The sequence below is a fragment of the Accipiter gentilis genome, chromosome 6, assembly GCF_929443795.1.
Source record: "Accipiter gentilis chromosome 6, bAccGen1.1, whole genome shotgun sequence".
Taxonomy (NCBI): Eukaryota; Metazoa; Chordata; class Aves; order Accipitriformes; family Accipitridae; genus Astur; species Astur gentilis.
The window spans coordinates 18,809,714-18,835,049 of record NC_064885.1 but is presented as its reverse complement, the minus strand read 5'-3'; the positions used below and the strand labels follow the sequence as shown (position 1 = coordinate 18,835,049).

At 44.5% G+C, this 25,336-nt stretch overlaps 1 protein-coding gene across 4 annotated transcripts; it reads left to right on the top strand.

The window, feature by feature from the left end:
• The first annotated feature begins 1,428 nt into the window (after window positions 1–1,428).
• On the top strand, window positions 1,429–23,460 carry KLHL6 (kelch like family member 6). Of its 4 annotated transcripts, none has more exons than XM_049803160.1 (8): window positions 1,489–1,559; window positions 1,639–1,714; window positions 6,806–6,971; window positions 12,485–12,934; window positions 15,356–15,593; window positions 19,018–19,220; window positions 20,153–20,366; window positions 22,462–23,460. In XM_049803160.1, exons 3-8 carry the CDS (start codon window positions 6,810–6,812, stop codon window positions 22,761–22,763), a joined length of 1,569 nt encoding a protein of 522 aa, XP_049659117.1. In that variant the 5' UTR covers window positions 1,489–1,559; window positions 1,639–1,714; window positions 6,806–6,809; the 3' UTR covers window positions 22,764–23,460. The 4 variants fall into 4 exon arrangements, with proteins under 4 accessions (XP_049659115.1, XP_049659117.1, XP_049659118.1 ...); XM_049803161.1 differs by lacking the exon at window positions 1,489–1,559 and adding an exon at window positions 5,169–5,277 and having other exon boundaries at window positions 1,627–1,714; XM_049803159.1 differs by lacking the exon at window positions 1,489–1,559 and adding an exon at window positions 5,169–6,640 and having other exon boundaries at window positions 1,627–1,714.
• The last annotated feature ends 1,876 nt before the right edge of the window (window positions 23,461–25,336 follow it).

Below are 25,336 nucleotides of genomic sequence, written 5' to 3'. Positions count from 1 at the left end.
CAGACTACACAAAATGAAGACAAACCCACTACAGGGAGGTGGGGGAAAGCAGGAGGGAGATTTTTTGCTTTCCTTCCTCTTGATTATCCTATCCTATACAAGAACCCTCTAAATCTAGCACTCTCTGAATGCCGCTTTCACCTCCCTCTTCCAAGCCAAGCTTCCCTTAACACTGTGAGTTCAGCTATACAAGCTGGAGTCAAAAGAGGAAACCAAACACAGAATAAAAACATGAGGATTGGCCAAACGAGGATTCCTAGAAGTAAGTATCACAAAGGCAAGGTTGGTTAGCACTCAAGCTACCAAGGTTAGAGGTCAGCCCTGCATTCCTCTTGGAGGGGAGAGGGAGGAGGGGTGATTTTCTAACTCCACAGCATGAGAGTTTCCTAAGTGAGCCAGGGGATTTACCCTGTTACTTTCAATAGGCTGTGTGGCTTATTATCTCAGTCAGCTTGGGTCAGCTTCTCATCTAGGCAAGGTCCAAGTAGATCCACTTCAGTCTCAGGTGAAAGTGAAACCTTCAGCCCTGTGCTCTGTGTGTTCCTGCCATGCTGGAGGGTCAGCCCCAGAGCTCCCCTGCAGCAACCCCACTGCCAGGTGCTCAGCCCACAGTCCCACCACCATCCGTATTTATCTTGGGGACTGCAAGGTAGACGCAGATGCGACTCAAGGTACCTCCAGCAGTGGGGATGGTGGGGATGAGCACGCATACACTGCTCCCTAGGCTCTCTCCTTCAGCTTCCACTATTAGCCAGAGTTGGTGGCATGGCATTGGCTGCATGGACCCATGTGGGACATCACTGTGCCCAGCAGTGTGGCCTGAAGACCATCAGCTGTGATATCTGTGATGTGCTCCATGTCCTGGAGAGAGTGACATCAATTTAGCCTTAAAGAAAAGCCACCCAATGGTTGTCAGCTAACATGTCATGAGGGACAGAAACAGCCACTTGGAGGGCTTTCTGAATATGTGAGCATATTATTAAAAAACAAACCTAAACCCTAAACCAGCTCAGTGATTAATAATCACATACCTGGAAAAAGAAATTTAAAATAATATCCTCTTCCCCTTAGCAGCCCAGTCTGCCAGGAGTGACTCAATAGCCATATGGTGCACCTATCACTGCCACCAGCAGATCCGGATAACAGTGAGGGACTGGCTTGAGGGTGGGAAGCAGGCCTTCCCTGTCACTTGTAATCTTCTCACATCCAGAGGCATCTTAAGTCCTTTCTAAACACGTTGATACTGCCTGAAATTCACCAAAAAAACCCAGCCTTTGTTTGTATTAACAGGATGAGAAAGTGCAAGGCTTCCTGTTATGTGTGTGTGACAGCTATAGATAAGCAGAGACCTCTGGACAGGAAATCCGCCCAATTTCTGCAGTGTGACTCGTCTGAAGTTTAGGAGCTCTTTTCAGATTGAAGCACCAACAGAATGAGACAGTGCTGGCCAGAAAATGGGGGACACGCTGGAGAAGAGCTCTGAGGAGCCTGAGATCTCTTTGGACAATGAGTGTTCGATGAAAATGGGGGACCTGGTGGAAGTCTCGAGTGGTGAAAAGGTCAAGTTTGATGATACAGGTCTCTCTCTGGTGCTCCAGAATGGCCTAGAGAACCTTCGGCTTGAAAATTCCCTTACAGATGTCATCCTGTGTGTGGACAGCAGGGAATTCTCCTGTCACCGAGTGGTCCTTGCCGCAGCAAGCAATTATTTCAGGTAAGGCTTGTAAGAAACAAAACTAATAAACTTACTTTGCTTCTTAGGCTTGAACTGTAGATCTCCAAGGAGTGTAAACTGGGTGCTAAACTCTGCAAATTTGCAGTGAGTCTGTAATTCCTGACACCTTTCAGCTCTTTTTTTTTTTTTTTAAAGTTGGAGACTTAAATAAGGCAGATGACAAGTTGTGGATTTGCTGGAGTTCTGATACCAGCACTCAGCAAGTCCACTGGAGGCATGCAGAGAAATGGAGAATGGTTGGCAACAAGTGGATGAGAAAATGTTTTTTTTTAACCAAATATCTGTAGTCCCTTGTATTGTCCCTTTGGGATTCAGGCAAAGAGGAATAATTATTCAGATCACATGGTATTTTTATTGAGATAGGAGTGCGTTTGTGGAACTTGGTAATTTTTCCCATTACCATTCTGTGGTAAAAATATATATTGCATAAAATTGTTGAGGAGGAAAGAGAAGGAATTTTCCATCTTTCCTAGGGTTACTGAAAATCAATTGCAATGGGAAATACCTTCTGGAAAGCAGTTTTACCATTTCACCCCCTCCTTGAATTTTTCATTCTTTCAGTACTACAGTAGATAGTCTATCTGAGACTACTGAGCAGCAAGAACAAATTTTAGACACACAGAGGAACTCGGTATCAGTTTTAACACAGATTTTCCATTATCGTTTAGACAATCACATTTGCATGGCTGGGATTTTTTTCTTTCTTTTTTTTACTGCTAAAGTGGTCAGATGACTGAATAGCTAGAGGAAACATGAGAAAAAAGAACCTGTGACCACTTGTGACAGAGGCAGACAGATAATTTTAATAGAGTCTAGTAAGCTTTGCTGGTAGTGCCTGGAAGAAGAGTTCTGTTTTTATCATCTCATAATAGAGATTGTGTCTGTGAATATACGGAGATAAGTATTATTTCTACAGATAGACTATACATATCACATATGTGAAAATAGGCAACTAAAAGCATAGATGAGAGAGATGCCCAAATAGTTCTTACCAGCATTATGTGCAGGAAGGAGAGCAGATGCACAAATTAAAATCAGAATTACCATAATAATACTTTGACAAAAAAACAATTCCTCATCCGCTATGAGGAAAGGTGCTGCAATCAGAAGGGACTTCAACAGTTGAAAACAGGCAAGACAGTTTACTGACAACTACTGTTGGCCAGTTTTCCACTGAGCCCTGAACTACAGCCTGTCCCTTTGAAGGAAGGGGAATACCTGGCTGGAGGTCATCTCACCCCAAGGCAATTGCACAAGTGCATAGGGTCTGCCCCCCTGGGTGCTTGTGTTTGGCCTGGCGTCCCACAGGGTTGAGATTTATTATATCACACTGTCTGCATGTCTGTCCTTGCCTCTTAGGGTTAGTTTCAGTCACGTTTGGCAGAGGCTGGAAGTCTCAAAACTGAAGTTCCCACAAGTTTAATGGCAATCAGTAGCTAGGCAGAGGAGAGATGCCAGGACTGGGACCCTATGTATGCTCAGCTGGGTAATGAGCAGCACGACCTGGCCAGCCAACACACGCAGTGCCCAGAACCAGCCAAAGCATGCGCTGCTCTTGCTCAGCTGGACACAGGCAGTCAGCACAGAGCTGAGTGTCCTGAGACGGATGGCAAAATGTGTGTGAGAAGAATAACGAGAGAGAATGGAGGGATCAGGAAGGGGAAGCTGAGGTTACTGTGAAGAGGGAAAGGAGGACACAGGTCTGCAGGGAACTGAGCTTCATTAGTTCTCCTACTCAAAAGGCGGCTTGTTTCATCTTGCCATAATTCACTAGAAGCTGCATAGGCCCAAAGACAGAACAAATTCTGAAATCACACTATGCCTGTGAGTACTTTCCATGCTATTAAAGGGCCTCTAACACCCATGCACATGAGCAAAGCAAAGGGACCCTGTGAGTCATGGTCTTCATGCCCCTGCAACAGCATGTTTACACAACCCCCTTCCCGAACACTGGGTGCCATAATGCAAGCAATCCGTAGCAGCTGACAAACACAGTTAAACAAAGTTAGCAACTTCTAGTCTGTCCTTCAGCACTGCTTGAGAGTAGATAGACTAGTACTTCTGACACATCCTGCATCTATAGACATAAAAGCATTAAGTCTCCATTTACCTGGATGAAGGTGACAAAACAGAGAACAGAAATACAAGCTGACCAAGGTGGAGCAGTAGTTCTTTACTCCTGCATTGCCCAAAGTAGTGGGAGAATGGGGCTGGGAGAGGTTGAAGCAATATTTTCCAGAGCATCCTCAAACTCCAGCATGGTTGTTTGAAGTCAGGGTCATAATTCCAAGAACAAGCACACCAGTGTGGGTGAGTGCTTAAAAAGTGCTTCACAAACTGCAGCCCCTCATTTATTCCATTGAGATTTCTCCCTGGTGTTTCTAAATTTATCCATTTTTAGGTATGTAAATTTGGCCCTGGGCCCTCACTTCAGATATGTGTTTCTTAGAGTAAATGTTGGTTCAAAGGCTTAGTTTAGAATTACACAGGGACAGGAACCACGAAAACAGACAACGAAATTAGTAGCCACATCTGAAGGATTTAGAGCCCCAGAGAAAATAATCACACACCTCTCTGGGTAAGTACAGAAAGGTTCAGAAGCAGCATTTTAATCCCCAGGAGAGAAGCTCAGCCTGATCAGTGCTGAGCGGTGTCAGGGTGTTCCCTCTGGTCGGCACACAGGGTGGGAATGAGTTCTACTCCATCTGAGCAGAAGGAAGACCACTACAGGAGTCAGCTCTCCTGGATAGTACTGCCCTATTCAGCCCTGCCACCTTCTAGAGAGGAGTACTGGTGGGAAAGCATGGTGCCTCAGATGTGTGATTTCTGCAAGCCATGTTACATGAATCCGTACCCTACAAGCTCGGGAGTGGATGGCAGCTCTAACGCAGTTTCACAGATTAGGAGACAGATATGTGAAAACACTTTGACAAGATCCCATGCAAAGCCTCCACCAGAATCCCAAGGCTGGTTCCTGAGCAGCCTTGCAATGGTGTAATGCTGGGTAGCTCTAACTGGCCTCCATCAAACAATCCCGCTTTGCAGGATGGAAGTGAGAGCTCTCACCTCCCCAATAGGGATGGTTAAATACATAACTGGAGTCACCAGTTTAAGAGATAAAGAACAAGAGCAGACAACACCTGCATCCTACAATAGCCTATTTCTCATTCAGACGAAGCATTCAGCACCTAACACTCCCGTGCAATTGAAACGGCTGTTTTGTACAAACCTCCCTCTCTGTGTTGAAACCCCATTCCCAGGGAGAAGTGGGTACTGAGGACTGTTGTTTTCAAACGGCCACCTGCCTGGATGCCCCAGATGTACAACATTTGACACTGCCAAAAGGGAGAGAAGCTAAGAAGAATCCCAGTCTTGTGCTCACTGAAGTTAAGGAGCGTTTTGCCTTAATGCTTTTCAAATACTCTCATTTCAGTGGCAGCAGAAAGTGGACCATGGAGCAAAGCAATGAATGAAAAGCTTCTAACGAGCTGAGACGAGTGAAGGGAAAATAAGAGTTTTGGCTGAACATCTTTTTCTGACAAGTAACTTCTCTGCCCAAGTTTTCTGCTCAAAAGTTAGGTCTCTTTATCCAAAAGGCCGTTTTATACACTGAGATAACTAACACCAGCTCTCTCATGCTATAAAATCTCTGCTGAGGCAAGGAACAGGTAGCTCTTAGAGCAATGAGCAACTGGTGTCTTCCATCCATTTGCCATTCACCATGCCTAACTCCTTTGCAATAAAAACTGTTTACATCTTGGTTCCAGTAAGATGTGTCAATCAGACAGCTTTATTCTGGCACTGCTTTTACAAGAAAAGCATGGCTTAAGACTTTGGACCTCTAGCCACTTCCTAGGTTGCACTGTCCTGTCAACATTATACATGACTAATAAAGAAGGGCTTGGTATGCAGGGTAAAGAGCCCTTCTAATTACACTTTAGATCTGCACATGTTTTTCACCAATGCAGTTACAAGTGGACTCACGTACTTCTAATGTGTTGAGCCAGATTCCGAATGATGTGAAATCTTGCTCTCTGAATGCAGTGAACAAGATGGGGCTGATCAAACTTCTAAATAAAAGCAAAAGCACTGGAAGAAATACTTAAAACTATGAATTGAAAATGAAGATGTGTGTGTTTGCCTTGCAGCTATCACAATGCAAAGTGAATTTAAATAGCTCTTAAAGAAATTTCTGATTTATATCTCACATTAAGTATCTGACTAGTGCCAAAGGTGTGTGTGTGGCAGTTGCCTCTTGAATGCAGTATTATCCACCAAAGGAGAGGCGGTATCAACATACATGAAATCACTGTGCTTTCTGGCTAATAGTAGTTCCAATTCATGATTATTCAAGTACTTCTCTAGCCAAGAGGTACCAACTCTACAATCCTACCAGAAGCTCCTACCTTAGCAGAGGAAAAGTCAGTCTCTTAATTAGAAGAAAATCCATAAGCCATTCTCTCCTGGCCCATCTCTGGTATTAATGGGGTCAAAGATACGTTGGGAAGCTTAGAGGTGAGGCTATCAATCAGACATGTCGATCTAGTCTGGCCCTCAGGGTTCAGTCTAAGCAGCATTCTGCAGCTTGGAAACACAGGGATATTGACCTTGCCAAGGGTTATAAAGTACATGTGCTAAGTGTTAACAAAGTACGGAGAATGCCAGCGGCTTGGAGGTTTGGGCTTAATGAGCTGGGCCCGTACTAGAAACAGAAAGGGTAAGAATCTGTAAGAGGCCAGAAGATGAGACATCACAACTGCTCTGCAGCATCAGTCCAGACACAGATCACTACTCATGGAAGGTCCCAGCTGCCTTTTGCCGTCATGGAGCTCCAGGTCTACTGTAGAGTCCAGCCCTGGGGTATCCATCATGTGTGTATGCCTTATCAAACTCATGAGTAAAGAGGTATGAAAGCAACAAAAGGATTTTCCTTGTTACTTTGCTACAGGATTAATTGCATAAAATATGAAGCAATTTAAGTATTCTGTGTTGAAATCTATATAACCAAATGTTTTCAGAACGCCTCATCCTGGCTGGGATGCAGTAAAAGATAAATGGCTTTCTTTTCAGGGCCATGTTCTGCAATGATTTAAGAGAGAAATATGAAGAGAAGATCATACTTAAAGGAGTTGATGCAGAAACCATGAATATACTTTTGGACTACACCTACACCAGCAAGATGCTCATCACAAAGCAAAACGTACAGAAAGTCTTAGAAGCCGCCAGCCTCTTTCAGGTACAGATAACTCAAATGCACTGATCCACTCTTGTTGCTCTGGCAACACCATGTCCTACCCTCCTTAACACACTGCAAACTTCTCTGATTTCATGGATTCTGGAGGCATTTTGCCTCATATTTACTTACATTGTGGTAAAAAATGGCAGTCACAGCCATGTACTGGAATGCTGCTGTGCTGGGTGCCAGGCAAACAGGCAAACAGCAGGGCTCTGCTTTCAAGAGCTGCTCCCATGTGCTGCCTGCCAGGCAGCAGGGTTGTGTTGCTGGGACAGTGCTCCCCAAGGCTCAGGTCAGCCTGTGAAGGCTGGTCACCCTCCAGCCCAAAAGGGTTAGTTGGCAGTGGCTGGCACGGCCAGCCAGAGCAGGAAGCTAACTCTGCCTCTCGCTCTCCATTGCTTTCAGACGGAGGCTCACCAGCCAAAGTTAGCATCCTCCTTTATAGCACTCGTGATGTAAAGGGTTTTAGTCATGACCTGGGACTTGTGAGAAGTCAGACTTGAGCAGTGTTACTCAGCCTTTGGTCCATGAGGTATTTATGTGTCCTATAAACCACCTGTGAGGTCTACCAAATTGCAGTTACTGGTACCGAGATGCAAACCGGTAACAAATTGCAACTAGCATAACCTGCCAAGTGCCAATGTGCGTATGTGTGTCCCGTCTTTTCATTAAGGAAGGCAAGAAACACCTGACTCCATAATCATCGTGGTTCATTATGAACTTGATTTTTGAATCTTACGTGGGAGGTTTTGCTCTGAAATGAACCTGTGGCCTTTGGGGTAATGGGAGCTGGTACTTGCTGTGGGGAGAGAAGGGAAAGTTATCACAAAGTGCTCCCCAAGGTAACTCAGAAAAGGTGGTGTAGCTTTAATGTCGCCTGGGGCTGAAGTGCAGTAACTTTACTGACATTTTCAGCAGACCCATACTGCAAACTGGTAGTACTCAAAGGTTACTTTTGGTTCGTTTTCAGGACACTTTTCTGTGTTCTGTTTGTTTTCTTCTGAACCTTTTTTGCTTAGGATCATTCCTCAGGTATTTTTTTTTTCTGGAACCATCAAAAGTATAAACTTTTTTCCTTTCTTTTCCCTATTTTTCATTAAAATTAAGATTAAATTTGATTCCCAAGGCTGGTGCTTTAAGAAAACTATCAAACACTGTTAGAGTAATGATAAAATCATGAGGGTGCCATGAGCAAAAATAGTAAACTACAAAACCCTAGATAACAAGGAATGTTCAACTAAAAGCAGCGATCCCAAGTCTTACTGCAACAGTCTTGGATACTATCAAGATTTATAAGCCCTTAAAGCCTCACGTTATACACAGGTGAGGTTTTTGGCTGAAAACGTGTTTCATGTAAAAAAGATTTAGTAACTACTAGCATTCTGCCAGCTTGTCTCTGCTATTTATGCCGAAGAACAAACACAAATAGTTGAAAGAGGCAAATGTTTCATTTCAATATATCAACAGCTGAAAAGATTAATTCTGCAATTTATTGTAACATTTTTGTTTGGGAAATTCTTTCCTTTCCGATTAATGACGTGTGAGAAAACCAAATTCCAAATGGAACTTTTTTATCTGACTAGGCAACAATTTTTGGCAGTGCCTCTTTTCAATGTCTCAGATTTGACAACCAAAAAAGAAATAACTTGCACAGTTCTAGATATTCCAATAAAGATACTCCACTTTTCTCTAGAAACTATTTTTGAAAGTTTTACATAATTATGCCTTCCCGTAGTCCCTTCCAATAGGTTTTCACCAAATGCAGCCAAAACTGTCAGCGGGAAGAGGTGGAAGGCTATTCAGAGAGACCAGAAGTCCCTGCTGCTGTGTGCTTTGTGCGCAGAGATTTTCCCCTGGGGCAAGCAGGTGAAGGGTTTGGAACAGGGAGCTGCTGAACAGCTAAGCCTCACCCTGAAGTGACCCAGACAAATTTCTTCCACCTAGAGCACAGTTGCAACATGAGTTCAATAGTCACCTCCTCTGTCTGGGCTGGTGGCTGCCCAGCCACCATGCTCGCAAGGCTGGTGCTGACCCTGGATCCAGCCCAGCACCCTCTGCCACCCGCACTGCCTGTGGAGCAGCTCATCGTTTCACCTCTCGGTACGGCCAAGATCTCATCTGCTTCTCAGGGCTGTGGCAGAGCACTCTGCTTCCCCCATGGTAATTCAATAACAAACTTCAGACCTGTCTACACCCCTCCTGCCCCCTCAGGAACCCCTGTGTTATCCCACTTCCTCAGCATGCCTTGGCTGAGGGGCCACGTCAGCTGCTCTGGTGGAAGCAAAGAGGCAGTGGGAGGGAAGCAAGCTCCTTAGCAGATGTAAAAGAAAGAGTATTGTCGTGAAGGGCTGTGCTGACCACTGCCATGGAAATGCCAGGATGCCCCTGAGCTGCCTCACTCTGCTCTAAGCAGAGCAGGGCTGCTCTGCCCCCAGGGCATGGCTGAAGCACCACCAGCGTGATGACCTTACAGACTCCCAAAGCACCTCTCCACTTTTCATGAACAAGGCGCTCTAAGGAAGATACCTTGCCAATTATCTGAAAACCCTGTAGCCACTTAGCAGTAAACGGCCAGGGTGGCTGTCGCAGGACAGTGCTAGTTTACACTGCAGCCACTGTGCAGTGCCAGCCATGCCAGCCAAGAAGGCGTGATTTACTAACGAAGGGCTTCTGGGCAGCTCCAAGTCCGAGATCAGTTCGCAGGCTCAGAAAGCTCTCAGCTCCCTGGATAGCCACCCTGCGAGGGTCACTGTGCCCCTTCACTGCCTGGCTGGCTCCCTGCCATGGGGCTCCCTTGGGACACAGGTGTTACTGCTGACCCTGCAGCCACAGGCAGAGCGGGTGTCCGAGGGCAGCACAGCTGCAGGGTGCAGGATCTGACCCTGAAGTGTGCTGCATACAGAGAGGGATTATGAATAAGGGCCCTTTCAACCACCATTCCCTTCCCTTTCTGGGGGTTACAGCAGGAGGCAGGGCTGCTGGCACTGCTTACACTAGACAGTTGAATCAAAGCTGAGACAAGCAAGGACTTAAATGGGGAGAATAAATTTTATTATTCAGAGAGAAGGCCAACTGGAGGCCAAGCAAGCATATGGGATGTCTTTAGCAAGTAAGCACCTCTATTCAAAGGGATATTAGGAGGATCCAGTTATTGAAGAAACTGTTCCCAGGGAACAGGGCTTTTAAAATGCCTGGGGTGGCATTAGGAAGGGTACTCACAGAAGGGAAAGAAGAAAATTTAGAGCTCTGCAAGAATAATCAGAGCAGATGAAGCAGAAGCTCAGGGGTGTCTTCCTCCTGGGTGCTTTCCTGAGTCACCAGCTCTCATGGGACTGACTGAAACATGCCCAACAAGTTTGGGGGCGTTTTGGAGGGAGTTTTGTCTCTAAATGGAGTGGTGGGGAGACAGTGCAGCACAGAGACGAGGAGCAGCAGCCAGGGGAAGTCCTGCCTTGATACACTCCCGAGCGGTCCGACCTCTCTGGTTAAGCCCTTGGCAGGGACCATTTCTCACACCCACACCTTGCAATTCCGCATTCATCTGGCCACAAGCACAGCTACCCAGCGTGATTAGTGGTGCCTGTGTGGCCGTTAGACCAGTGTGCGCCGCCTGGGAGAAAACCCTCCGGTGTCATCTCATGAGTATCGCTCTTAACAAGCCATGTATAAATAATTAGAGCACTCTACAGTGGTTGGGCTGTAGGCTGGTGAGAACGTCATTGTGGGGTCTATTCCCAGACTTGTGGATGACTTGATGAGTGACCTGGGCAAATCCCAGATTTGTTTTTTTGCATCTCATTACTGCCAACTTTTAAAGGGCTAACGCTTAATCTACCTCAGGTCTGAGGACTACCTGGTGTTGGCAAAGTCCTTTCAGATCCTCAGGGAAAATGCATGGGTGAGTTCAAAGTGTTAGCCTTATGCTAGCCCAGAGAACAGGCAACGCGAGCGTGGCAGGCAGTGAGCAGTGGCTGAACTCTGCCGCAGTGCCACAGTGTGCCGCTGACATATTGATATCACAACGGCAGCAACATATTCTGAGACCTCGTGTAACCTTGTTCATCAGTCAGTTGCATTTCTCTAAACTCTTGACCACATCTAAATGTAAAACAGGAACCAGGCAGTCTGTATGCAGTGTCTGCGATCGCTCAGCTCTGGTAAACAGTCTAAATGTGTCAACATGACACCCCCGGGGTCTGGAAGATTCTACTCTAATTACTGAAACAAATCTACATACTACAGTGTTTAAAAATGTTTCACTTCCTCTTTGCCCCTAAATTACTGTTGTACAACTTTCCCCACTGGGACAGAATGAGTTAAAATGGTTTGCTTGCTGATGCTGGATGGAAAAAGGACCCAAAAAGCATGGACGGAAATGCATAGCATCAGTTCTGACCCATCTTTTTCTATGTCACTGTTTGCACTGCTCAGTGGCAAAACCAACACAAAATACTGATGCCCTATTCATAATCTGAAATCACAGAGGCAACGGAAAGCTCAGGATGAAGCACTGTAACTTATCAGTTCTACCCAAAACTGGTTCCCAGTTCCTGAATAATCACCAGCAACCCAGCTCACATCATAGTTCATGGCAAATGCCCCACAGACATCCGTGGTCTGGGATCTGCACATCTGGGACCCTCAGGTGGGGCTGTTGTGTAAAGGAGATTAATGAGAGTAGTTGTGAATGCCCTATTGAATGCAAACATGGAAAGTTCTTTGATTAAGCAGACTCTGTGTGTAAAATGTGCATTTATGTTTTTTTGAACGAATGGTGATGACAAGGAAAACAAAGGTCATTAAAACCTCCAAAGGCCTTCCCCACAACAGACACTTGCCAGACAACCCTAGCTGTCAGGCAACTCAAAGATTTGCTGATGGTCAGTCTCTTCCTGCCACATACCCCAGTACAGGACAGCATGCCCATACCCTCTGGGGGGGCCGCACTTTGGCCCAAACCTCCCAGATCTCAGCACTCCTTTTCCACCACCCTTGCAAGGCCTCAGATGTGTTTAGAGTTTGGTTGGTGGGAGCACAAATGCAGACAGTGGAGCCACCTGCACGCCAAAACCAGACTCCTTGTTGATCTGAGCTGACATGCAAGATGAAGCAGGGTAAGCACATCTGAAGCCTGGGGACGTTATCGGTGCTTTGTAAGTCCATGATTGCTAGTGCTTTGAGATCTCATGGAGGGAAGCGGAATGGTAGAAAACCCTTTACTTTTGTGAAACAAATAAAATTCATGACTGTCACAGGTCTTCTGTGTTCTGCAAGACGGAAGAGGAGCAATATGGATGCAGAGGGAGAAATAACAGTGGGAGGAAGACATTTTCATTGGATACTGGAGATTCTGGGAGATACATGTCCTTGTATGACTGATTTCTTGTCCCCCCCAGCTCTTTGCTGTACTGCATGTGGCTGGTTGGGACCCAGCCCCAAAGCTCCATAGCTCTCATGCGATACAGTCATACAAGTAACTGCTCTGTGCTTATACATGTTTTTTCTGTCCACAGTTCCTTCGCATGGTAGATGCTTGTGCCAGTTTTCTCACTGAAGCCCTCCAGCCTGAGAACTGCGTTGGCATTCTGAGGCTGGCTGATGCCCACTCCCTGCACAGCCTGAAACAACAAGTGCAGAATTACATTATCCAGAACTTCACACAGGTCCTGAACTACGAGGAGTTCCTGGAGCTGCCGGCCGACATTCTCTGCAGCACGCTGAAGAGTGATGATCTCTACGTCACGGAAGAAGCACAGGTGTTCGAAACTGTAATGAACTGGGTCCGTTACAAGGAGTCGGAAAGGTTTCCTCTCCTGCCATATGTGCTGGAGAATGTCCGGCTGCCCCTCTTGGACCCCTGGTATTTCGTAGAGACTGTCGAAGCTGATCAACTCATTAGACAGTGTCCAGATGTCTTTCCTTTGCTCCAGGAAGCAAGAATGTACCATCTGTCAGGCAATGAGGTGAGTCAAAAAGGAAGGCATTTGCTGCTCTTTCTAAATGTCTCATGCTACTGCTCAAAAATCCCATTGGAAGGAGCAGTACCATCAAGCACAAAAAGGTACTTACACTGAAGTTTCACTAACTGGTGCTACTGAAAGGTCAAGGTGGGCCTCACCAGTTATCCTGCTGATTTAGAGTTTAGAAGCTTTTGGTAGGTTGTTTTAAAACAAAAGTACAGCTTCCTGTTTATGAACATCTGAGCTCGACCCTTCGTACAGACATGTGCGCAGCTAAACAAAGACCCCAGGTGACTTCCGTAGTAAAAAGGAAAATGGTGTTACTCCTGACACCTCACCCTCTTAGCTATTATTTCAAGCCTAAGAAAGGAAGAATAATTTTCCCATTAAACTGTGCCACAATCTGTACTGGCTCTTTCAAATCTGAATATGTAACATCTCCACCTGTTACTTATTGGGGGGGGGGGGGGGGGGAAGTTTCAGAAGGAGAGAAGCTTCCGTGAAGAAGATGGTCTTTTCCCAGAGGAGAGGTCTGCCTATCTTCCTCATTTGTAGGCTTCCATGCACCCAAAGAGACAGGTTCATCCCAACATCTGGTCGAGTCCTGTCCTGCCTGCTCAAAGGTAGGCTGTGGTGGATCTCCTGTCCTTCAGTTGCCTGTCCTCTTTGGAGAGTTAGGTATCAGTCACATCTCCTGGCCCAAAATATGGGGTAGAGGGAAGAGCAGCCGGAGGTCAGATTTCACAACAGGAGCAAAGGTGTGCAAGCATGTGAGGAAACACGTGTGCCTCCTCAGTCAGAGAGAGAGTCAGAGGAAGGCAGGAAGCCTCAGGAGCATGTTGTGGATCCATTGCTAACAGTGGATGTGTCACTGGCAGGGGTGGAGAGACCAAGGGCTCTTTGTGCCCGTGACTGTGTAAGACAGTACACAACAACCCGGGGCAGCGCTGGCCAGTCTGGTGGGAAGTCTTCAAGGAAGCCTTGCCCCACTCAGCAGTGCTGTCAGGTCCACATGGGATGGATAAAGGGAGTGTTGCTCAGGGCTGAATACTCATTACACTCATCTTCAAAGGGGCAGCCGTCAGAGGCAGCCCTGCCAGCTATCCTCCCCCAGGCTGACACCTGGCAATGGTGACAGACAGGTTAAAAACAGAATTCTGAGAGCTGGCAAGTTCTGGGACAGATGTTTTTTTTTAAAAAAAAGGCCTAATAATTTGCTAAACATAGGGAAAGTAAAAGATTTATGTCTGTGTAAAGAATATTTTTTAGTGTAGGTAAATTATGCCAATTTATAGAAACATGTTAAAAGTAGAAAGAGAAATAAAACTGCAAGCAAGCTGCCTACTGTCACAGCATTTAACCTGTGGGCCCATGGACTGCTTCTCTGGGCCATGCAGAAGGTAACAATTGCAATTACTGCAGAGGAGTGCAGACCTCTCCCAGCAGACTTTGAGGGTCTGCAAATTGGCAAATGCTCTCTGATACAGCATAAGCAGAGGAACAAATTTATGTGCTCCCCATGACTTTTACACTGCATTTCTTCCAGTATGAAAAATTGAGGGGTGGGAGAGGATAAAGAAGATTGTTCCTTCTAACCTTCAGCATAGAGCCAGCATACTTCGGGACACTAATGCACTCATTTCCACTTGCTTGCAAGTATTTCCTCCAAGCAGAACACAAGTTTCCAAGCACCCTCTGCATTCTTTGCTCCTGGTGGACCTCTACCCGGGAAGTGACTTTTTCCAGTATCCCTGAAACAAAAACCTGGTCAATAAACTGGGCCAACAGGCAGTAAATTAGAGCTAACCATGCTTCTGAGCCTGATGCTGGCTTTAAGTAAATCTAATTTTGGCTTAAAATTAAGTCTTATAAAGAAAGAAAGAAAGAAATTTAAAAAAACTCAGTTAAGAATTGTTATTGCTTTGACACATACCTCTTCAGAACAAATAATGAAAGCACTTATTTTCTGCTAGTGCTAATTGCAGTCTTGCTCTCTCCAAGCTCCCCATGGCATACACAATCCTTGGGGCCCTCTGATCTTGCCCTCACTCTGTCAGCCCAAATAAAACATGTCCTTTTCAGCTGCCTCACATGCACCCAGCCTTGTCACTAGTGCTCACCTTTGTAGCTCTTGGTGCCACCCTGGGAATTCCCAAGAGGATCTGAAAGGATCCTAGTGGGTAGGCAAAAGCAAGTAAGTCCAGTGTTGGAGAAATCTTGCTGAAAGAAGTATACAGCAACCTCTACTGAATGCTTCTAGGATGATTTCCAGGCTTTCAGCTTAGAGAGCATTTGATAATTGGTTCAGGTGATGTAAGCCAGTTTTGATTTGTAAAACAGGTAATCAGAAAAAAGGTCACCAGACCTTTCTGTAATTGTAGGTATAAGTGCCCTGTGTACTCACTCTGTCTTGCTTGCATTTAGATTATTACAGAAAGAACCAAGCCCAGGATGCACGAGTTCCAGTCTGAGGTGTTTATGATCATAGGGGGCTGTACAAAAGATGAGAAGTTTGTAGCAGAAGTGACTTGCCTGGATCCTTTGAGGCGGAGCCGCCTGGAAGTAGCGAAATTACCAATCACAGAGCAGGAGACAGAGAATGAGAATAAAAAATGGGTGGAGTTCGCATGCATTACGCTGAAAAATGAAGTCTACATATCAGGTAAGGAACAAGACATTGGGAGTGGAAGAGAGGAGCAGAGGGTTCTCACAATTATTTCCAGCTTTTATTGAGAGCATCTTGAGGCAGCTTTAGGAAATTTAAGCACTACAGGTATTCCTAACACTTTGGCTCTTAGGCTGCAGAGAAGCACTGGGTGTGTGAGGACACTGCCTAGCCCTGGTTTTAGCACAGGATTCCTTTTCAAACAATATCAATCTATATGCACAGTTACTTGTGTGTGGCACCGTAAACACTCAGTGACTGTGGTCATGGAAGGGCCCCAAGAACAGTTTACCAAACATAAAATGAAGTATAATTGCTCCAACATCTTCTTGTAACAAGTCCATTTGCAGCTCCACATGCATAAGCAAAATCCTGCCAGAACCTGACTCATTCTGCAAGAATCGGTCAAGAACCTGCAGGGAACTGTCACTGCTGTTTGGCTGCTACCTGAAACCTGCACTTTCAGGAGCGCTTCAACAACCATCAGACAGGACTCTAGAAGTGCCCACTTGCTAATGGCAATATTAACTGTCAAAGCCAGATGAAACCCAATGGTCCAGACACACAGCATGGGTCTGAACATCCCATTTGCAGGCCCTCATCCTGAGAGCTTCAGGAGGCATATTTAACTTCCCACCCAAAACCAGTTGAGCTGCATGTAGGGGTTTGATCCTGGAGCTACAGAGTTTTTACTTTGACAATCAAAAAGGTTAAACTCAAGCTTGTTAGTCAGTTTGACAGCTGGTTTTGATGGCCTGTCAAAAACAAGTTTCATGATGTCAAAAACAAGTTTGATGATCTCATTCTGCTTTCCAGAGGAAAAGTGACAGCAAGCTTTTAATCGCTGTCACATTACAGACCACCTTAGAGAGCAGTGCCTCTATGGGCAGGATACTTCTTCCTGCACAATCATCCACCAAATTCTATGCTCACTTTAAACAGGAGAGTAGAAAGGAGGGAGGGCTAAAGTGTGAATGCTTTCCTTAAGTATGAATAGTGGTCCATTGACTGTATTCAAATATCTTCCATTGCATTCTTTCTTTGGGGAATCCACATATTTTTATTACCTCATTCCAATTTAAAGTTTATTAAATCTTTATCCTGGGATAAGAATTAGATTATTCCTTCCTTAGTTACAAATAAAGGAGGTTTTTCCTTTCAGCCCATCACAGGGAGTTTCTTTTTACTCTGGCCATAGACCCTCTGTTAAAAGTTAGCTGCAGAGGGGACCCTAAGTCAAACCTCCTAACTACAGAACATCCCTCCCACCTTCACACCCTTGAGCTGAGATATCTCTTCTCCATTTGCCTTTAATCTGTTACTGTTTCCTCTTTTTTACGGTCACAAGCTTTTTGCTTCCTTTTATTCCTGACATCTTTTCCAGTGTCTCTTCTCTGCTTTTCTTTTATGCTCTATCCAGGCTACTTCCAGACCAGGCTAACACCTTCCCTGCTACGGTGAGTCTAAGCTGGCTTTCCTCTTGCTGCTATTCTCACAGCTCCTCTTTTTTCCTTCTGTCCTTAATTTTGTATCTTTGACTTCCTCTCACCGTTCCTTCTTAGCCTTTCTCCTATCTCCTTTTCACCCTTCCCACCCAAATAAAAGGCTGAGTGGACCAAAGTCATTAGTAGTTTCTTTCCAACTAAACCAAAGTATTAGTGTCTCAATCCTGATTAAACACCTGCTTCCTCCTGCGTGTCCTTCTACTCTTGTTTTCTTTCTTTTAGCTCTTGTGACTTGGTTCTTTTCTAACTTGGCTTGCATCTTTCCTAACTTGATCTCCCCTCCCATGTGCTCATTTCTCTTGGTATCTTGGTATAGTCTGGAGCCTTCCCTGCTCTTTTAGCATCTGAACAATAGGGAAGTCCTTTGCACAAGATTATGACTACTTTTAGATCATCATTTTCCCGAATAGTTTAAATGCTTTGACTGGATGGACTGAAACACTACATTTGTAGTGTAACTAAAAATGACATGAATTATCAGTCACCACTGTTACTTTTACTAATTTAGTTACATTTTTTCCTCGAATTAGAAAGAACTGTGGTCTAGAGAGAGAACAGAAACAAAATAAACCTCCAGTTGTCTCAAAAATTTCTCCCTACCCTGTGATGTGCAGCAAATTCACCCACCCAGTTCAGCTCAGGCTCCTACCAGAGTTTCAGCCTGTGCGGGAAAGAACAAGTTAATGTAAAAGGGAAATTTCAAGGGAGGGTAAGGGGAACACCTGCAGTCTCTCAGCCCCATTGTAACCATGAATGCTGCATTCAGGCCCTTCAGCCACTTCAGCTATTTGAGTGCAAATAAAATTCAACACATACATGTGAAAAATACTGAGACAAAAGCATTACAAACGACTCTTTCTAGCATGCTAATTATCTCCTATTCAATCTGCTATTTGGCCCAGAGATGAGCTCCATCAGTTTGCAGTGATCTGGCTGCAGTACAGAATACCAATGAAGGCAGACACTTTCTCAATGGAATATGAATTCTCTTTTCAGTATATTCAGCAGTGAAGCAAATGTTTAATCAGGTTGCAGATGATGGAATAAGCTACTCAGTCTGTAAATGTGGTTTCAGGCTTAACTAGATCCATTTGTATTGCAGTTGCACCCAAAATTATATGCAAACAAAAGTGCTTGTTTAAAACACTGCTCTCTGCTTTAGCATGAGTAAAGATCCGCTTGCAAGTCAGCTCTAGAATGAATTTGCAGGGTCCAGTTCTGATCTTTAATCTATAAGTATGAAGCAAATCCAAGTCAGTAGAGAAATAGACCAGAAGGAGAGGTAAAAAAATGAGATCTCCCAGCCATATGGTCCCAAGGCTAAATAGTAACACTTCTAAGATATCAGGCAGGGCTACTGTTGATAGGACTTCCAAGTCAGGGCTTTTGTTTTATGATGTGAACTACTAAGCTAGTGGACTGGATCTACCCTGCACAAACTGGCAGTTCCCCAGTGCAGGCCTGTCGTCGAGGGATTTGGCACTACCAGCTGCAGCATCCTGCACTATCTTATTTAAATCATGTTTGTTTATTTGTCACTTTGCAGCATTCTGCAAAGCCCTGGTGGTGCATAAAAATCTCCTGCATATCACCATGCTATGTGTGGTTCGTCATTCACTTGATATTAAAATGAAAGTGGTTGTGATCTGGTAAAGTGAGGAACAGTGATTTATCTTTACTGAATATTTGGTTGTAGAAATCATTCCGTTTCCTTCACTATTAAGTAAACTAAATCCAGAAATTTTCTTCTGGTATAACAAGGCCAGGCCATTGGTGTAGGTATTTAAGAAGCTAACAGTAAGTACCAATGATTTATTTTATTACTGTGCAAGAACATGTTTAGATTTAAACGTATTGGAGATTTTGAGTAAATACAAGCTATGCTATCATATTTACATGTGTCATGTACATTGCAGGTGGCAAAGAAACAAAGCATGATGTCTGGAAATACAACGCCTCCATCAACAAATGGATACAAATTGAGTATCTAAATATTGGGCGATGGAGGCATAAAATGGCTGTGTTGGGTGGCAAAGTATATGTCATTGGTGGGTTCGATGGCATGCAGAGAATCAACAGCATGGAAGCATATGATCCCTTTCATAACTGCTGGTCAGAGGTAAGATGCTGCATCACATAACATTTTACTCATTTGGAACATTTTAATCAGAAAATGTTAGGGCTTGGAATCATAAAAATTAACAAGACAGGATCTAGTACAATTCTTTTCAGTATTTCTGGTCTGTAAAAACCCTAAATATTTTTTCTGTAGAAATGCATATCCTTCAGAAAGTAAAAATCACAGGATTGCCTGCCAGTCATTGCCTGTGAGACTTCTAATGCCTAACGTTCCTTTTCTTAGTTGGCTTTTAAAGCTAGTAGTCCATAAATCAGTAAGAACATAGTATACATGAACCAGAGCACAGGCTGAAAACTACTGCTTTGATACATAATATATATATATAATGTGTATATCAACCTTTGCATTATATATGGTATCGGTTATACGTTTAAGTTGAAAGTACAGTTTTCAAGGTAAAGAAGATGAAAAAAACCCAGTTCTACTAGCTGTACTTCAAGCAACGAGAGGAGAGTATTAGGCAGCCAATTAATCCATGAAAGTAATGCGATTAGGCGTCATAATGGCAGATACAAGCCCCAGTTTTTAGACGTTATCAAGCAATGCGGAGGAATCGTAACAATCACAGCTGCAAGTAGAAACAGCAATATGAACAAGTTTCTTGTGTTTTTTTTCAATGTACATATGAATGTAAAGGAGATTTTGGGCATTTCTGACATTTCCTAACTGTTGAATTGTTGATAACGTGATTTTAATAACAGCATTTGAACAGAGCATATTTTTATTAAGGGTTTTACAGTCTTAAGAAAAAGCTGAAACAAACTTCTTCCTTATTCCTAGAAATGTCATCATCTGAAACCTGCTGATCATCTTAAAAGGGATGTCTGACTTAAACTTCAGCAGGCTCCCACCCCGTAGGCATCAGTCTGACTACTTCAGCTGGTTACTAATGATTTTTTATGGTCACACAGGCTGCTCCCCTCATGGTCAATGTGAGCTCCTTTGCAGCAGCGAGCTACAAGAAGAAACTCTATGTGATTGGGGGAGGACCCAACGGGAAGCTGGCGACGGACAAAACTCAGTGCTATGACCCTGCCACCAACACGTGGAGTCTGAAAGCTGCCATGCCAGTAGAAGCCAAATGCATCAATGCCGCAAGTTTCCGTGATCACATTTATGTTGTGGGTAAGTGAAGCATTAATGGTCCTTCTTGTCTAAACACAGCAGGGCTTGTTTCTGTGTGTTAGTTTTACCCACAAACTCTATGGAGTATCATCAAATGGTCAGATGGCTCTTCGCATTGAGCTTAGTGAGGGATGGGAATCCAGCACATTCATAAACAGTAGTGAACGAGTCACCAAGTCAAACTTCCTGTTAGCATGGAAGGTATCTTGGAAAGCTGGAGCTAGCCCAGAGACAAATTTAAGCCATCCAAAGGTGGGTTCATAGCGGCAAGGGCATGATCTCATGGCTACATCATGTCTCCTCACCTCTCCAGGGGCATTACACAGCCCACTGCATACAGGATTTATGTAGAGATATGAGTACTAGGAGCAGGTCACAGAAGCACAGCCAGTGATATCCAAAGACCCAGACTTCTTCACTAGATTGTGCTTGGAGTTAATTCAGTCAGTTGCCAGAACTGGAAGCAAAGATGGAAGAACAAGAGTTTAATGGTGAGCTGAACTGTGGAGGGACTAGGGAGCCTGCATCTCCAGATTGTGCTGGAAAAAACAAAAGAAGGAAAGAGGAACATCTGTTTCCAAAACAGAGGCTCTGAAAAGTTCCCCCTCCCTCTCTCAACCTTGGTGCAGAAAGTTTCTCACTTGCAGGATAATCAATATGGTGCTGAGGGCTGGCATAGAGCCAGAGTATCACCAAATAATAAATGGTGTTCTGAAGGGAGATTTATAATCTGCATGTGCGCACACACACACACACATATATATATATATGTACCTTGTATGTATGTAAATACCTCGTGCTTCTCCTCAGCACAGGGTTTGACTTCACCCTTTTTGTACAGGATGACAGACAGAAAGAGAAGGCATGACTTATGGGCTTGCTGATACAACTCCTGATAAAAACTGACACGATATTCCAGTTACATTCATTCAGCATCTTTCAGACAGGAACATCCACCAGTAAACCTATTGTTTACCTATCTGAGAAACAAATCTAGTTCAATCACATAGAATCAGCCCCAACTGAAGTTTAAAAGATAAAAGAGCATTTGATTACTCCATCCAAAGCAATCAAATTACCCAGACCGATGAATTACTAACTGCCAGATGAGTGACTATAACTAACAACATGTATGTTTTTAGTCTGCTCCAACTAGGAAATAAAACTTGTTTAAGTCACTTCACAATGAGCTGATCATCCCTCAAGTACTGGACTAGTATTGTCAAAACCAGCATTTATTGTAACTACAATAGATAAATACTCACTTTGCCACCAGGTAGGATCCCAGGCACTGTTGCACCTCATCAATAAGACCACGGCTTCAAGGTTTACCCACCCCTATTCTATACAGCTGCTATAGAAGACACATTCAGTCCCTGCAAATTTCAGAATAAGAACCATTTAGCTGTTGGTACTCTCAGGAAGGAATATATTTCCATAGCCTTTCTTGAGTATTGAGGTATTGACCATTTTTCAAGAGAAAAGGACGCTGCAAAATTGGAAAAGGTGCACAAAAGGTTTCAAAAACAACTGCAGATTTGGGAGAAACTGAAGGTCACTCTCTGTTTAGCACACCCATAAGAAGATCATTGATTCAGTCTGACAAACCCCTAAACAAGGAAGGGGCTTTTGAAAACATCCAGCTCCAGGAAGATGGGGGTTTGATGGACAGATGGACACTGAAGTTAGAGGAGTCAGTGAAAAAATCATGTACCCATTTCTAATACCGATACCTTACCACACCTAGTCCTTCATGATCTAAGCTCTTTTAAACAAGACTGTATTATTCTAAAGTTGTGTCCTTAGCTGAAGCGGCAGGTATGAGATAGGTCTGTTGCTGGGTACACTGTGGTCACACTGCATGACCACAGCAGTTTGTTCTGGCCGTAAATTCCACAGCCTTAAGAACAATAAGTGGCCTTCTGCGGATCTGGCTTTCAAAACAATAAAGCATCCTGTGACCTTGTTTTTTCTTAGCTTTGGGGCATAAATCATTCTTACAAATGTCAGGAATGGAGCCTTCTTGAAGTGGATGGTTTAATTAAAATCTCTTACAGGAATGGCCCATGCAAACTGATATGCATTTCCTCTCCAGGTGGGGCAATGAAAGCACTCTACTCCTACAGCCCCCAGGAAGACACATGGAGCCTGGTGACTCAGTTCACCCACGAGAGAGCCAGTTGTGGGATTTCTCCTTGCAACAACAAGCTGTTTATCACTGGGGGCCGAGATGAAAAGAATGAAGTCATTGCGACAGTGCTGTGCTGGGACCCTGAAACTCAGAAGCTAACAGAAGAGTGTGTCCTGCCTCGGGGAGTGTCTCATCACGGGAGCGTCACCCTCAGGAAGTCTTACACGCACATCCGTAGGATTGTGCCTGGGGCAGTTTCTGTCTGACCCTAGGAGAACTGCAAAGAAACCCAATACCTCCGCGCTCCTGTGGCACAGACTGCAGTGATGTTTTTTAGCTGCAGGTAGCAACGGATGGAAATACTGCCACTGGGGAGTGTCTGTATATATGCTCAGTCCTTGCATTTCCTCTGTACAGTATATCCTTAAATTATCTTAATTCCTTCCCTCCACAGAAAAACAAAGGGACCAGCTGTACCTTACCCCTGCCAACACAATACCTCCAAATGGGCAAAGAAACATGATGTGTAGGTGGGAAATTTACTTCCCAGCTATATCTGCCCTGAAATGTGCTTGAACTGGCTCAGCCTGGTCCTGAAGTTTGTTTAGCTATTTATTGTGTTAAGTTGGATTTGCAGCACCTACTACTGAAAAAGAGAAGATGCTTTTTGGAATGAAATATTTGTAACTTCAGTGAAATGTAAGGTCATTTCCTCCAAAGCTGTGCTTTTTTCCCAGCGATTGGCATATTAGATTAAGTTAAAACTGGTTTGTTTGTTTGCTTGCTTGAAGACACTTCATTAGTTTTTCAGTTCTGTGTGACCAAAAATACCCATCTCAGTTTGCAAACATTGCTGTCATTCCCAAGAAAGAGACTGTACAGGCTGCAAATATAAATGAACGCTAATCTGGTTCCACTGAACATTCACTGTAGCTGTTTTCTAATAAAGATGACCAAAACCTAGTTTCCCTTTTGTTCTGTTCTGGGGTGGTTTACTGTTCTGCCTGAAAGGCTTCTTCCTCTCACTGTTGCTGTCCAGAAGTGGGGTACCGGTGCCCCCGACTGGTCGCATCCCTGCCTCCATCCCCACTGGGTGGCAGTGCTCTCCCAGGATTTTTCTCACGGGTTTTGATTCCTGGAATGCAAAAGGACAGAACAGTCTGCTGGAGAGAAAAACAGTTCCAGGTACTGTTCCCAGCCTGATTCCTGGGACCATCACATGCTGTACCAGAAGGGGCAAATGTTCAACAGGCCAGGAGGGCCCGAGTCTCAAGTCCCAGCATCTGGGTCAGTTGTAGAGAAAGAAAAATAAACACTGAAGAGGTCATGCTCGGGACGTTCTGGGACACTCTTGGCCAAAGGCTGGGAACATATTCCTGTCCCTCCTCCCCTGCCTAGTTGCTGGAAAGAGCCAACTCACCACTAAATCAAGACAGAAAAAACACTGTGCAAAACAAATCTGTCCAAGCAGACAGCAGTGACTCCTTCCAGCCTCTCTCCCTCTCTCTAATGTCTCCTTTGGCCTTATACAGTATTAAAAATAATATTTCTCTCATGTTGGGCTGAGAAAAAAACATGGGCTCCTGAACTTCAGCACACTAATGCCAGAGTCCTCAGCAGTACAGCAGGGCCCACAGACCATACTGGTGAGACTGCTGCAACTGTGCAAGTTGAGCAGGGCAGACGCAGCCCGTGAGGTAGGTGCATGCCCCCCAACAGGTCTCCACCATGTCCTTCCCTCAGAAAGACTGCAAGAAATCCTGTCTCTTCTGCAATTTGCTCCATGCCTTGAAACTCAATTCGGTGATTCCAGCCAATCCCCACATTTTCTTACCCTAATTTTCCCCCAGTCCTTCCATTTTCAACTATTTTTTAAATTGGTCCCCTTCCTTCTTTATGTTTCTGTCATTCTGCTGGGTGCAGCACTTCTCACGCTTCCGTGCTGGCCCAGACTGTCCCATCCCACTCTGTTTTTCAGAGGGCATGAAGAAATGCCCTCTAAAAAGAGTATTTTATTCCAAAGGTTTTTGTGAAGAACAGTTACCACCTTTGACTTGGGTAGCAGTACTGGCTGGTCTACAGGGACAGAGAAGGTGGATGAATGGGGAGGGTTTCCCTTTCCCCTTGAGAACCTGCGTTTCTGTATCTTCACCTGTTGCCAAAACTAATGATAGTGGCTGCTGAAGATGACCAGTTCTTCCTACTGGGAATCATCCTAAAAACTAGTAGCCCTCAGGAGGTGGTTGCTAATTTTTCTCTTGAGAAAAATAATCCACTGAGTTGGAAAAAAGTTTTCCAAATAAACTTCCAAATACAAATTCCTAACTCTATATATCACAGACAGAAAACAGCCTCTTGTCTCTCCTGTGGTAGTTCCCCAGCCACACCTGCAGACTTTGGGCAAGCACGAGCCAGACCATCGCTCACTGACAAATAGCAGACAACAGAAACACAGCTTGGCTCCTTTCCCTCTCCTAACTCATGAGAGTCTCTCAAAAATTCTGCTGTTTTAATAGCAGTTCATGAAGAGTTGTTTTTATTTGCCTCCCTGCTCTTTGTACCTTTCAGATTCATGGTGCAATCTGAAGGACTAGAAGCATATTGAAATACAAAAGCATTCAGGATCAGTAGCTTTAGGAATATGCCAAAAATCACGAGGCTTGTGAAAAAATGGCAAGAACTAGCAGTGCTGTGCCCGCAGTTACCAGCAGTGAGGTAGGAGAGGGGACAGGAGACAACAGAAATCAAGTCGCAAGGAAACTCGTAATTTCCTTTTCCTATCACAGGCTTGCTCTCATCTGTCATACCCAACTCCCACAGGGAAAGGCCACAATTACAG